This window comes from Hibiscus syriacus, unplaced genomic scaffold, assembly GCF_006381635.1.
Source record: "Hibiscus syriacus cultivar Baekdansim isolate YM2019G1 unplaced genomic scaffold, ASM638163v2 tig00110450_pilon, whole genome shotgun sequence".
Taxonomy (NCBI): Eukaryota; Viridiplantae; Streptophyta; class Magnoliopsida; order Malvales; family Malvaceae; genus Hibiscus; species Hibiscus syriacus.
This window is the reverse complement of record NW_024062743.1, coordinates 613,665-628,617: the sequence shown is the minus strand read 5'-3', so window position 1 is coordinate 628,617 and position 14,953 is coordinate 613,665. Positions and strand designations below refer to the sequence as shown.

At 33.1% G+C, this 14,953-nt stretch overlaps 1 protein-coding gene across 1 annotated transcript; it reads right to left on the bottom strand.

Moving 5' to 3' along the window:
- Window positions 1-906: 906 nt before the first annotated feature.
- LOC120126030 (cytochrome P450 714C2-like) lies at window positions 907-2,688 on the bottom strand. The gene is made up of 4 exons (XM_039144333.1): window positions 2,424-2,688; window positions 1,876-2,350; window positions 1,424-1,778; window positions 907-1,347 (listed from the first exon to the last, which is right to left on the bottom strand). The coding sequence occupies exons 1-4, from the start codon at window positions 2,686-2,688 to the stop codon at window positions 922-924; spliced, it is 1,521 nt and encodes a 506-aa protein (XP_039000264.1). The 3' UTR covers window positions 907-921.
- Between the last annotated feature and the right edge of the window lie 12,265 nt (window positions 2,689-14,953).

The window sequence follows — 14,953 nt, the reverse complement described above, 5'->3', positions numbered from 1 at the left end:
GACCGAGCGATCACCATCTACGGTAGTCGACGGTGGGCGACGTCGACATCTGGCCACCTTCTATTTTTATTTTACAGTTGGGTGAGAAAAATATGAGAGGGAGTAGAGTTCAGTGAGGAATGGTGTAATTTACCCTTTATATTTTCAATCATTTTATATTAAATAATAATAAAAAATAACACGTCATCACACCGTTAGAGAATTAACAGTAAAGTGAGTAAAAGGATTCAATTTGTAAAGTTCAGTGAACAAAAAAAAAATGAATGTACGGTGAGCAAAATAAAAGAGAGAGTAAAGTTCAGTGATAAACAATATACTTTACCCTAAAAAGCTCATTCCTGTTGAAGGTATCAATTTAAAATATATTTAATATTTGCAACTAAATTTTATGCAAGTTCTGTTTCACCACCAGCCCCGCCCCGCAATAGATGTGTAATCTTGAAAACCAATACCACCTCATGAATGCAGGATACATCTATTTCCACTTTGTCTTGTCCCACTTCACCTCTATTATTTTTTATTATTTTTTTTAATATCTTCCACAGTTGTCTAACCATAAAATAATTCACGCACTTTTATCCTTCTAATAGTTATATATGTATAAAGGTAAATTGGCAATTTCACATGGTGGATGAGGTAGGTCAAAACGTTTACAATTACCATAATTGTTTAGAACCTGTTTGAAAAAAAAATTCACCTCTCACCCGCTCCACATCCACTTTTAAGAAAAACATTCCATTTGAAACGTATCAATTCAGAATATATTTAGTGATTCGAAGAGCAATAGCAGATACATATGTATGAAAAAAAAATAAGTAACATCAATTAAAATTTATTCATATATCTCAATAATTCATCTCTTTATCCGAAGGGATTCAGACCAATTAAGTCTATAGTTTACATAGGCTCACCGGAGTGGAATCACAGCTTCTTTACCAAGAGACGGACTCCATTTTCTGGCTCTATCACCAACCTCAGAACAGGAGAATGGGTGTAATTGGGAGAAAGGGTGAAGGAGAAGTTGCACAAAAGGAGAGCTATTACTAGTTTCAGTTCAACCATCGCCAAGTTCTGTCCCAGGCACACTCGAGGCCCGACCCCAAATGGCATGTACGCTTGAGGCAGCTTACTGGCACCCACTATCCCTTTTGCAAATCTATTCGGGTCGAATGTGTAGGCATCTTTACCCCAAATTTCAGGGTCAGTGTGCAATGCCAACACCATAAGCCAGATATCTACACCCTTGGGAACGAAAATCTCCCCGAACTTCATGTCGTCCAACGCTTCCCTCGACACTATGGCTACCGGCGGATAAAGTCTTAACGATTCCTGAATCACCATAGTAAGCTGCATTACAAAGAACAAGGATTCCAAGATTAGTTCATAATCTTGTTAGTATCATTCTGTCATGTGTACAATGTACCTGTTTCATCTTGCGGAGCATGTCGGCATCCAGAGTACGACCCCTGCTGATTTCAAGAACCTCCTTCCGTACATTATGCTGCCATTCTTGATTGACAGCCAAAAGCATGAGGCACCAGGTGGCGGAAACGGCCGTAGTCTCGTAACCGGCCAAGTATATGTTCTTGCAGTTATCGACTATGAACCGCTCGGTGGCTTCTTGACTTAGATAAGTGTTTTTAGCGCCCTCGACCACCATTTGCAGTAAGTCCTCCTCGTATGATGCCATCTTTCTCTCTTTTACCACCTGCAGTATCAGATCACGTATCTCCTTTTCTACTGCCCATGCTTCTCTGTTGCCTTTTGTGGGAAGATATCTGTAATAATCGCTCAAAAAGTTCAATACAAAGTAATTATACAAGAAAAAAAATTGCACGAAATAGATGGGACTTGTAAGTGCAAAACAATTCCCACCTCATTACGGGAACACCAGTGTATAAACTTTTCTTAGACAGGGCCTCCTGTAAATCTCTTAGTTTCAAGAAGATTTCTTCTCCCCTACTGTAACTGCTTCCGAAACATGCTTTGGAGATGACATCTCCAGAGAAGCTCCGCATGTACTCGTCGATTTTGATGTCGGCAAGTCCTCGCTCGGCCTCGATTCGGGTCTTCCAAGACTCGATTACCGTAAATGTAGAGTCAATGATTTGATCCATCATTCCCTTAACCTTGTCCATGTATAGTTCAGGAGCAAGAATTTTTCTCTGATGAACCCATACAGCCCCATTTGAAGTTAGAATGCCCTGACCGAGCAAAGTACCAAACTCCTTTTGCTGATAGGAAGGCTTCCCCAAGGCTAAGGACGTGCATGTTGCAATCTCTTTCACGGCATCAGGTTGATTCACAAACAATATTTGGGTGTTACCAAGAGAAAACGCAAATACTTCACCTGAAATTTATACATGCATATGTAGTTACGTACAGAATTCAATATACAGTCAAGAGGCATGCAAAATACGTACCGTACTGTTTCCTCCATTGCTGGAAGAAAGGAAATAAAAGCGCGGCGCAGTTGTGAGTGGATGACGGCCTAGGATCCTTAACAACGGCGAATCGTGCCTTCTTAATCTCTCTTATGTTTCCAAAAAGCAGACTCGGAGGCGGTCCATGGATACCTTGTTGGCTTAATCTAGCTCGAAGCTTCATCGGCTTCACCACCAACTCATGACACAAAACTAGGATCGCTCCCATGAAAGCAAGAGAAAGAAAAATGATGGCAAATTCCATGGCATAAAGTGGGGTTTGGCTATGGCTATGGGGGTTGCAAAGGGAATTATATATACCAAATAGGGAGGGAGATTACGGAAAGTGGTAGGAAGGTTTGGTCGTAAACAATAAAGCAAGACTTTTGAAGTATGGTATTTTTGGTCCTCATGGTCAATGTAAAGGTGGTAAACAACAAACCAAGACCTTTGGTTTACCACCACCATGGTTATTGACAACTAGATGAGTGAATTAATTAGTCATGTTGACAACCCAAAAAAAATTAAAGGTTTTATAATCTATAAACTTAAAAATTTTTTTCTCAAGATATACTTATATGATTAATAAATTATTTATAAATTTAATATATATATATATATATATATATACATATATATTCATGTAGTTGATAATTTTTTGAATTTTATATTTTTCAGAAAATGTACACTTAATAAATAAGTATTTAAAAAAACATAAATATGTATTTTTTAATAAAAATATTTTTATATATTTTATTATAATTTAAATTGATATATTTTATATATTTAAAATTAAAGAATTTGAAAATGATTTAAATATATTTTTTAACTGATAATGTTATGTTTAAAATAATCATTTATCTTTAAATACACATTTTAACAACAATATTAAATACTATCAAATAATTCAAAAACAAGCTCAAAATATTTTAAAAAAAATATGAACGTGACACTTTTTATTTAATCGTTTTTCAACGATAGACATCTAAAGGTGTAACGGATAAAATATTAGACACTTATTTTTAACAAAAAGAATTTTTAGAGATCAAAAATCAATTTGAGGTATAGTTTAGGCACCTAAGAATGTATTAAGCGTTGCTGATATGATATTGTAGTAACCAATTTTCGTCTGACCTTTAATTATTATTATTATTAATATTATTATTTTTTACATTTTTTCGCATGCCCAAATGGAAGCCCAAATTACAAACATACTCAAACCCATCATGCCTACATCAGAAAACCCTAAGGCCCAAAATGTAATAAACTTTAGCTAACTCTAATTTTAGGGTTAGGCACCCACACCGTCGCCATCGTTGGAGCCATGCCGCACAGTCACATGTTGTTGTCACCGTTTATGACACTCGCTGACGTCACCATTTCAATCGTCCTATCGTCATCATCTAAGTAAACAATGAACAAATAAGTCACAAAGCAAATCAAGCAAAAAAATAATAAAATAATAAGAGAAAAATCCCCAAAAAGATCCATGATGTGAAAGCTTGAGATAGAGTAATCATTCCTTATGTTGAATGCTCTTGGTTCCATCAACTTCACACCCAAGAAATTCATCATATATAAACATGCAATAGAGGAGTAGAAAAAAATAAGAAAAAGAGGAGAGGACTCGAATAGTGAGAAGAAAGAGCATCGAGGAGATCTGGAAAAAAAAGAGAGGAAGAAAGAAGGCTCACCGGAGAAGGTCAAGCGCTTCTGGAGTAAGAAAAACCCTTTTGGGTTTTTCTTACATCTATGTGGCTCCAATTATTTTGGAGGCAATCGGACATCAGATTCGTGTTTGGGGCGTTGAGAGAAGTCGAAAGGTGGTCCCATCTAATTTCACTGGTGTCGGTAAACGACGGCCTACGACACAACCACATCGATCGGCAAGGATCCTCTCATCTGGTCTTGGGAGAGAGGAGAGAGTGAGGAGAGAATTAAAAAAATTAAATAGAAAATGAAAAAAATGGGATTTATTACCATTGCATTCATGAACCGCATTTGTTTTTTCGTTTTCAAAAATAATTAAAGGCAATGTTGTATTGCGTCGTGGATTAACGAAATTATGTCAAGCATGACTGGATTTCAGTTTCTATTAATCCATATAGTAAGAGAACATCATTTTTAAACAAGCCTGAGTGAATTAAATCATTTTCTTCGAGTCAATTATTTTAAAAAGAGATTCACTCATTTTTAATTCATAAAAATAAAAGAATTGTAACTTAAATTTTGAATTCAAATCTATTAAATTCCACCATTTTAGACAACATATTATCGAATGTACCAATTATGGGCATTGTGGTGGTGGTTATCATTTCCCACGTGTAACCGACTCCCGAACCCTTAAAAACAAATTTTTAGTATATATAGACCATTTTTTGTCTTTTTTACTTCTTCTAGAATTCGTTAAAAAGACATATTTTAGGTATTCAACCTACCTAACCCAAAGGTTGATGGTGACTCCAAATCAAATTAAATTTCAAATTTATCAAAAATCCCAATTTTCCCAAAATAAATTCACAATTATTTTAAAATTAATTTATTAATAAAAAAGGTTATGAAAAATATTATCATATGTTTTTTAAATAGTAATTAAAAATAATTATTATGTACTTATTCACTTGATTATTTTTGCGGTTTCATTTTGGTCACCCAACTATTTTTTTCGAATCATCGCTAAACATATGTTTTGTTCTGTTTTGATCACCCACCTTTAAAAACATTAACGATGAGGCTTAGTATAAAAATAAGTGTCCAAACTATACCGCTTTTCCAAAATATGTGCCTAAAGTATTTTTTTCCAGTCATTCTAGGTGCCTAACGTTACAAACATTACCATTTTAAGTGCCCGGACCATAACTGCCGTTAAAATATTTCATTAAGTGAAACGTGTCAAATTTTGTTAATTTTAAAAAAACTATTTTAAAAAACTTTGAAACTTTATTATATTTATAAAATAAACCCTAATTTATCTAAAATTGTAAAAAAATCCCTAAAATCATATCTAAATCCCTAACCCTTATTCCTCATTTGGCACAACGACCACTAACGCCAGCATCACCATTCTCCCTTCTTGGTTGTTGTCTTCCTTGTTGTCGATCGCACCGTCGAGCTTCGTGGAGTCGTGCAAAGGTTACGCTTTTCCTTTGTCGTCGTCATGTTTAAATTGTAATTTGAGGTTTATTGGTGGTTGGCTGTCAGGTGGAGGTACGGTCGGGGTTAAGTCTAGTCGATGGCGACAGTGAAGGCAAAAGGCAATGGTTGGTGTCGATACAGGTTAAAATTAGGGTTTTCAAAGTTTTGGATTTTTTCAAGATTTGAGAAAAAATAGGGGTTTTTATTATAAAAACATATTTTATGTTTTTTTATTTAAAATAAAAATTCCCAAAATTACTAGAACACGCCACATGTCATTTAACAGAATTTTTTAATGGAGGTTACGGTCTAAACACCTAAAAAGGTAACGTTTGTAATGTTAGACACCTAGATTTACTGAAAAAGAGTTTTGACACATGTTTGGGAAAAATAGTATAATATGTGCACCTATTTGGGAAAAATAGTATAGTCTGGGCACTTATTTTTATATTAAGCCAAACGATGATGCTAACTTATCACCTTAAAGTAATGTCACATCATCATAAAAAAATAAAAAAAAATTCACATCAGTAGTTTTGTTTATTTTTAACAGTGGGTGACCAAAATAGAATAAAAATGTAAGTTTAGTGATTATTTTGTAAAATATTGTTGGATAACCAAAATAGAACCATAAAAATAATTGAGTAACTAAATATATAGTTTACCCTTAAATTAATAACAGACAATTAAATGATGATGCATGTGCTATTAATGTAGTTTTTGAAAGACTTGAACTCATAAATTATAGGGGAGTGTTTAAGCACTTAACCTCTAAATCAAATTATAGATCTGATTATTATTTTAACAATATATAATAGATAATTAAATTCGGCTTTTCATTAATTTAAAAGTAAAATATAAATATTTTTTTATATTTTCAGATAAATTTAGTGAATTATTCTTGGATGGGAAAAATAGGGTTGGTCTAAGATTATTTAGTGTGGATTTTATAGTTATTAGAGAAGTCAGCATGTAGTCACGATGATTTTGAGTACAATCATCCTATCATTAAGACGACTCCCCTTTTTTTTAAAAAAAATATTGAGACTAAAATGAAAGGAAACGAAAGTGTAGAAAATAAATTTGCTTAGAAAACCAACCATTTTAGTGAAAACAACGAGTTTTATGTTTAATAAAAAAAATGAATTTTAAGTAATTAAATTTTGGTGTTTTAAAAATAACAAAAAATAGAGAATTTGGGATCAGACCAAATTGTAAGAAAATATAAGTACATGGATTAAATTTTTTTTGAAATTATCCATTTAATAGAGAACTATGAATTTATGTGTAACACTCTTAGATTGATATAGTTGACTCGATCTAATCTGATGTGTCACATTTGGGTCATCATAACAACCCTGACAGCGTGTCGTTTTGATATCAAAATAAATATAGCCTTAATCTCAAATTAAAATTAAATAAAGAATGGTATAGGGAGAGTAAGGGTCAATCTAGAGGGACTAGGAGACTGATGAATTTCTCGCTCTTGATTCCGATTTAGGTGTGATATAAAGTACAATAAAAATGGGGGTTGATGAGAAATTGAAGCAATTATAGATGAAAATAATTAAATAAATAAAAGAAAGTAAAAATGAAATAAAAGACGGAGATTCAATATGATTAAATCAACCTTAGGGTAAAGCTTCTGTCTCGATTCAAATCGATCCTTGAATAGGATTTTACCTCCGGGCTCACGCCGATTATAGTCTATAGGGCCCAACCCCTATAACTTGTTCTTCTCTCAAATGAATCGAGAATATAAAATCAATTTTTATATCTCAACATTTTTTTTGAATCAATTGTGACAATCGCTTACTAATTCAACGCTTTTAAGTTCTGGAAAAACCCGACTTGGATTCTATCGTCTCAATTGAGATTCTTACCCGATTTCAGTTTCCCTTAGCGGACCGCCGCTAAATGTGTACATAGGATGTTGAATGTGCCACAAGTCGATCATTCCTCCCAACTATTAATCAAAACCGAAATTCAATTCCAACGTGCACTTTTTGAAATGAAATCGCTTTGATTGTAAAAGGATGGCCGATTACCGGTTCTTGATTTCCGAAAACTAAAAATGTAACCCTTGAGGGTATGTGTTCGATTCTCACGACTTAGAATCGAGTCATTGCTTTAGCCTTCAACTATGGAAAACTTAGCTAAGCATGGTAGAAACTATACTTATTTTGAAAGAAAAATTAAAATTAAAAGTAGAAAGGAAAATAAAATAAAAAAGAAAACTTTATTAAACTAAGAAACAAGAAACAAGAATTGAAAAATGAATTTTTAATGATACAGTTCATCTTTGAGTCTTACCCGAATGGGGTATTTATAGTCCTCAAAAACCCTAAAAGATAACATTTAAAGCTAAAAAGATAATTCGTAAAATAAAAATAAAATAAATCCTTATTTGAGTTCAAAAATTTGGTTGTCTTTGGTCTTCACGCCACTGCTAACTGTACCTTCTAAAAGCTGCTGACTAGGCCACGTCAGAGATGTCATGCCCAAAGTCATGCCCATTACTCCGACCGTGAATCTAGAAAATTAAAAATTACACAATTACATCAGTTTTAACATAATTTCTGGAATTCAATGTCTCGCATCGAAAATGAGTGAAAAGGGCCAAGTTAGCAACTTAAATGAGTAATTGGTCATAAAATAATGTATAATAAAATAATGTATAATTTAAACACTAATTAAATTCCCCCTTACTTATTCAATGCTTGTCCTCAAGCATTTCTCATTTTACATGCAAAATATCTCAAGTTGCCTACTCCAATTTCATAGAATTTCCAAGATTTCTAAGCAAACTCAATCAAGAAAATGTCGAAATTCAAGATCAAACAAGCAAGGCATAACCAATTTGGTGTAAATCAACTAAGACATTTCAACCATCCATCAATTTTCATAGAATTCAAGACTTAGTTCCTCACATGGGTTCACTCATTTTACTCAAGTGTTTCGGGTTAAAGAATCGCTCAAGCCTAAACTAATCAGCACATTGCATAGGCTTGTAACTAAATCTAGTCTCCACTACTTAGTATGAAATGATGCATTAATCAAGAGGACTTTAAAACGGGTTATAAAGGGGCTAAAGTTTGGGTAAGATAAAGGTCGAAAGAACGGGGTTTCAAATATTCAAGACAAAGTAGTGACTATTCCGAAAATTTATTCAAAGGCATGTAAAAATGAAAGGAAGGTGAAATAAGAAAAACAAAGCTTTACTCACTCATTTTTTATATTTTTTTCTTTTTCCTTTTTTGAAACATTCTGCTTTTTTTTCTTTCTTTTTTCTGCTTGAACAAAAAAAATATTTCTGCGCTGATTTTTCTGCTCACTCGAATCAAAACTGCATTGTTTGAAATTTTTCTGCACTAGTTATTTTTGTCGTTCAAACAGGGTAAATTTTTAGACTGTTTTGTTCGATTCTGCACTGTATTTGCTGAACAGTTTTTTTTTAAAATAATCTCACCTTATCTTGAAGAAGGGTAACAAAAAGAGGGAAAAACAAAATCAGGTCAGGTTTAAAAATGTGGTGAATCAAAGAAAAGGATATAAGGCTCAAAGTGGTCCTCTAGGGGAAAATAAAAAGGGTAGGTTATTTTATTTGGGAAGAGAAATGAGTTTAATCCTAATGCCTCTATCACATCAAAGCATCATAATAAAAAATGTAGTCTCAATAAGCATCAAGTTACAAGTTCTAGAATGCAATCAATTAGTTCGGCACACTCAATTGAAACAAAGAGCAAAAATAAAAGATATGCTCATGAAAGGCTCAAAACTCACATGGAAGGCTTAGTGAACTAAGTCATGCATCCAATTCAATCAATTAATTCATGAAATTAACACGAAAAATTTACATCAACTAATCATGCCATGCTTTCTTGCAACATAAACTCAACAAGAACATGCTTTGAATTCAGAAAGAAACACAAAGAAATTGGATCAAATTAAAGATCGACAACCAAGATAATCAACTAATCAAATCAAGAAATAACTCAATTTCAATAACAAATAATAAACAAGATTTAACTTGATTTATAATTTCACCCCCTCACTTAAAATCATATTGCCCAAATATGAACAAAAATTAAAATGAAAAAGAGAGACGGTGAAAATACTCCCCAATCAACGTCGGCAACAGCCGTCGCCACATCGTGAAGAGCCCGGCCGAAGGTACGAAAGAATCATGGCTATGTTGGTCTCGATAGAGTCTATCCACCCATGCACCTCATGGATTTCGCTATGCACATCCAAGGGTTGATGTTCTTTCTGTGCCGCAGGTTGTGTAGTCCTCCGAAGAAATATAGTGCAAATACCTAGCATCTAAAGGGTCCATTGAAAAATCATAAGTAAATTGATTAGAATCAAATGTTATAAAAAATAAACGAGATGCAAGCCAAGTAATGTAAGGTCCGAGAATTAGTGGGAGATCAGAATGCACAACACGTCAAAGGCATGCTCGAACCAAAAACCCAAATTTACATGCACACCGGTTTGAATACACCATAGGAAAAATAGTTCAACCTTACTTAACGAGAACATAGTGTCAATATGTCTGTAATAATTATATGCAGGGAACTGATGTATGTAGCGGAGAACGAGATTGTGAATATGCCATCTTTTGGTGTTGCACGCATTGTAGGTAGCATTGAGCTAACCGGTAAGTCCTTTGTATGCTAAATCCATGTAGAAGTCCTGCGAATCTCACGTAAAATTGTTAGAGAATCATGGTCTGTAACATCTGTCACGAACCCCATAGAAAAATTAAAATTTAATAATGATTGAATGAAATGTTGTCCAAGCAATGTAAATGAAATCACATCCGACGTATCATTAGATGCTATATGATTTGGTAAAAATGTAAAAGTCGTATAAAACTCAAAAACCAATTTGTAATAGGTAGCATATCGAATTTTAGAGTAAGAATGGCAACCAATTGAATCAAAATAGTTCATTACAAAATCACATAAATGCAAGGAATCGAGAGTGTGATTGGGAATATATTTACAAACTTCGAAATTACGGTGCCAGATGTTGTAGAAAAATTGAAAATGGTTAAAAATTATTTTTGAATAAATATTCTTATATTTATTTTAAATTAATAAAAATTTATTTATCTAATGAGAATTATTAATATATTCTAATGATAATATTTAATAACTAATTTTTTAAATTGTTGTTATATTTTGAGGTTTCAGGTTTAAATATCATAAATATCAAAGGTTTGAGCATTTAATATCAAGATACTATATTGTACTTACCTCATAAATCGGTACCAAGTCGATTAATTAATATATTTGTAATGAACCCTAAACCTTAAACCCTAAATCCTAAACCCTTTATTCGAGTCAAGAATCACCTTTCATATTTATTCTATTTATTTCATCATTTCTTTTTACTCTTTCCAATCGTGTCAACAAGAGAATCATGCCAAAGATTTGAGTTTCACTGAATTCCAATAAACAACCTGTGACCAAGTTGAAACAAGATTTTTAATTGCATTGTTAGTTAGTGAACTTAATGCCATAAAGACACATTCTTTATGGTGTTCTGAGAAATATATATATATGTTTGTACACTCTTAAGAACAATAATCGGTTTTAAGTCCTTCTCTAAGCATATAGCAAAAGATATAAGTAGTCCATAGGGAACAAGCAACAAGTTTCAGACCTGGTTTATCAATAACCACAGGTGTTGTGCTTTTGGATCAACATGGACGATCAGTTTAGGCTCACAAAGAAGGGGAGCCGTTTTGGCTGCCCTTGGATTCCATTACACTTCAGATCGAAGGGACTTGTTCGCACCATCTCTGGTTTCATTATTTTATTTGGAAAGGAAGATGGCCATTCCTGCGTTTGTGGAAACAGTAAACATTCGATAGAAAAGTTCTAATAAATATCGATTTGACTTTATCAAGGAATATGGAAAGAATCAAATAAATCGAAAATATTGCTGCTAAAATGATTCGTAATTGCTGAAAAAATTAAACAAATAGAAAAGAAAACAGCACGAAAGAAAAATCACCTTGATCACCCTGCTGACGCTTTGTTCTTGGTGGAGAACAAGTCCAGGGCCAGGAGGGCACCCGTGAGAAGCCATTAAGGAAAGCTTGATCGTTTCTCCTTTTATTTATTTATTATGTAGGGAGAGATCCCGACAGTTTAAAATTCCCAAAACTCCTCTTTGAAGTGTTTTTTAACACATAACCAAACAGGCAAACACTCATCCATTATTAGAGCTCGAAATCCTAGATTTTCCCTCCTGACTTTCGTTTTTAGATGTAATATGTGAAGGAATTGAAAGTGTTTATGATGGGAAATCTCGATTTATGGATCCGATTTCGTAAGGATTGAGGGAAGTTTTTGAGTCTGTGGCAAGTAATGCTTTGAGATTCCAGGCTGGACACCTTGGAACACACGATCCCACATCGGTGGTTCTTGGGGAATAAGGGGTAAAGTGAGTCTATAAAAGGGGATGGGTTTTCAACAAATGAAAATTAACCCAATGAGCTTGAATCGAGCTCATAATTCGAGCTCGAATTGAGCTCAAAATCGAGTTCAAAATCAAGCTTGAATCGAGTTCAAAATCGAGCTTCAATCTAGTTCTTGAATTTTTTTTGAGTTCGAGCCTTTTCGAGTTCGAGTCGAGTTTCAATATTATCTTTCGAGTTTAATTCGAGCTTGAAAATTTGAGGCTCACGTGTTTTCGAGTCGAGTCGAGCTTACATTTAAAGTTTTCGAGTTCGAGTCGACTCGACTTGGCTCGCTTACAACCCTAGTTGTTTAGCTTAGAATTTGAGTCTAGGGTTTATAATTTGAGTGTTCTAGTTTAGGTTTAGACTAGGTTTAGTTTTGACGATCATTGTTGATGATGGCAGAGAGGTAGGGAAATGTTGTGCTTCAGCCGTGAGCGGTGGTAGTGAGCCCTTAGGGTCTCGTTCGAAAAGATGCGAATAAGGAGAGGAAATAGGGGGTTGTTTTGGTCTAGTTTTTACCTATGTGGCCATTGTGAGTGTTGGATAGGGAAGAATCGGGCTTCATCGGAGCATGTTGGTTGGTCGTGGCTTTTGAGAGGAGAGGCTTTCGGCTGTGGGAGATGAAGGATGTCGGGAAAGAGTTAGCGGCCGAGGAAACAAGGGAAGGTATACATAATGGGTTCGGTTAGATTTTTGCCCAAAGTTTATATTTATCCAAACGCCAAAACGACGTCGTTTCGTCTAGGGAGAGATCCATTTCAGTGCCTCGAGCTGGTTATTTGCATATTAAACCCTTCCATATTTTGTTTTAATACATTTTAATACATGTTTTATTCTTTTAAAAGTTTCTGATTTCGCCATCAATCTTTATGCGTGTTATATTTAGTCTTAGTTTGTGTTGTTTTAAGTTTTTGTTACTTTACATATTTGGCATAATATTTTCATGGTTTTCATTTTAGTCTAATAAACATCTTTAGGTTTTTCTCTCTTTAGTCCTTATAGCTTATGCACATTTCTATTTAAGTCACTGGTTCATTTCCAATTTTATATGTTTAATTTTACAATTATTTAAATTTGATCATTATTATAAAGTTAGTATGTTTAGCATAAATTAGTCCCTATATTATGTTGCTAGTTATAATTTAGTCATTCTATCATTATTTTTGTTTATTTTGAAATATTTGTTACCTTTCTTTTTCTGTGCATTTTGGTTCTTTGTTTGAGATTTAATTTTAGATCATTATTTTAGATTCCTTTTAATTTCATTTTAGAGCCTTTAGTGTAAATTAAATACTTAGGTTTAGATTACTTTTGACTTAGTCCTTATTTAGTATTTTAGTTTAGTCCTTATTTAGATTTCAAATATTTTTCTTCTAATTTAGATTATTTCATCTTTTAGATTAAGTAATTAAATTTAAATTTATTTTAATTTATTCTATTATTAGGATTGCTTTCTTTAATTAGTTGCTCATAATGGTTTTGCATGTTGACATATTTTGATATGTATAAGTATGGAAATGATTTATCTACGAATCATAACATCATTTTAGCATAACTTGTATGATATCCTCATGTGCATAACTCGACCTATACTTACATAATTGGATTAAGGGTAATATCCTTTTAATTTAAAATTGTTTTGAGGGGCTTGTCTTAACTTATTAGAGAGCCGCTTTCGACGATTTTAAATTGAAAGTGTATCCCAATAGTGAAACCTAAAAAATGATTCCCCACTTAAAAATTTGGGAAGAAAAGAAAAAGAAATATTCAATTATTTTAATTTTTTGAGAAAAGATTGTTAGAAATTTTCTAAGATCTAATGTCGATATTTTTAAATAATTGAATATCCTTCTTCTTTCTAAAAAGGCTTGGTAATTTTAATTTAATATGTTTTGTGTACATTTGAATATTATAATGGAATTATAATATTTCTTTATTTCGATTGGAGTAAGAATTAATTGCATCAAGGTATGAGGGGTTTGTTTCTTCTCAATAGGAAATAATTAAATATTATTATATTTCTTTGTAAAATTCATATTTATTGTTTTATGGGATCAAAAATCAAATTAAATTGGAACTTGTAAATTTCATTGCAAAGACATTAATTAATCGACTAGGTACCAATTTAGGGCGTTGTGGAGGTGCTAATCCTTCTCCACGCGTAACCGACTCCCGAACTCGAATTTTGGTAGCGCATACCTCACTTTTTCATTTTAATTAAAATTAGTTTTTATTTAAAATGACAATGTTTTTGGGTGCCCAATCACACCCTAATCAAAGATTGGTAGCGACTCCTTGAACCGTAAGTTTTTCTATCATAAAGGAAATTCCAATTTTTTTCGAAACAAGAGATTTTTTAAATCACATTTACTTTTTAATTAAAATTAATCAAGAGAGAGATAAATTAAAAAATGGTGTGGTTTTTAAAATATCACTTTAAGAGAAAAATCGTTTCGACAGCTTGGTGACTTTGTTGGGGATTTTTTTAGAGAGTCAGGTCGATAGTTGATTAATTAATTGTCTTTGCAAATGAAAGTTATAAATTTGTTCTAATTTGGTTTTTGATCCCTTGTTTGGTTTTAAAATTTTTGTTTATAATTTGATTTACCGATAAATAGTTGTACTAACTTGTTTGATAATGTTTTCAGATTAATTTTGTGTTTTAAAGGGAATTTGAGGATTGATTTGAGTGTTATGTGACATTCTGCACAATTGCATTATCATAACATGAGCTAAACCCCCGCTCTGTCCTATTTAAGTAGGAGTGAGAAACTACTCCCTCGTGTGGTTTTCACTTCTGCATGGGATAGTGGATCGCTCCTAGAGTTCACGCTTTATGGTCCTCATGATGGTATTCAGCTTCACACAGATATAATGAGGTGTGTTTTCCTCGAATTGAATTCGATCCCTAAAAGCCTAT

What these genes read in the sequence shown, in the direction of transcription:
- LOC120126030 (XM_039144333.1), bottom strand. Translation starts at nt 2,688, where the DNA reads ATGGAATTTGCCATCATTTTTCTTTCTCTTGCTTTCATGGGAGCGATC. An exon ending in GCAATGGAGGAAACAGTACG is followed by an intron (nt 2,351 to 2,423) that starts GTACGTATTTTG and finishes TATAAATTTCAG; the next exon opens with GTGAAGTATTTGCGTTTTCT. An exon ending in TGCTCCGCAAGATGAAACAG is followed by an intron (nt 1,348 to 1,423) that starts GTACATTGTACA and finishes TTTGTAATGCAG; the next exon opens with CTTACTATGGTGATTCAGGA.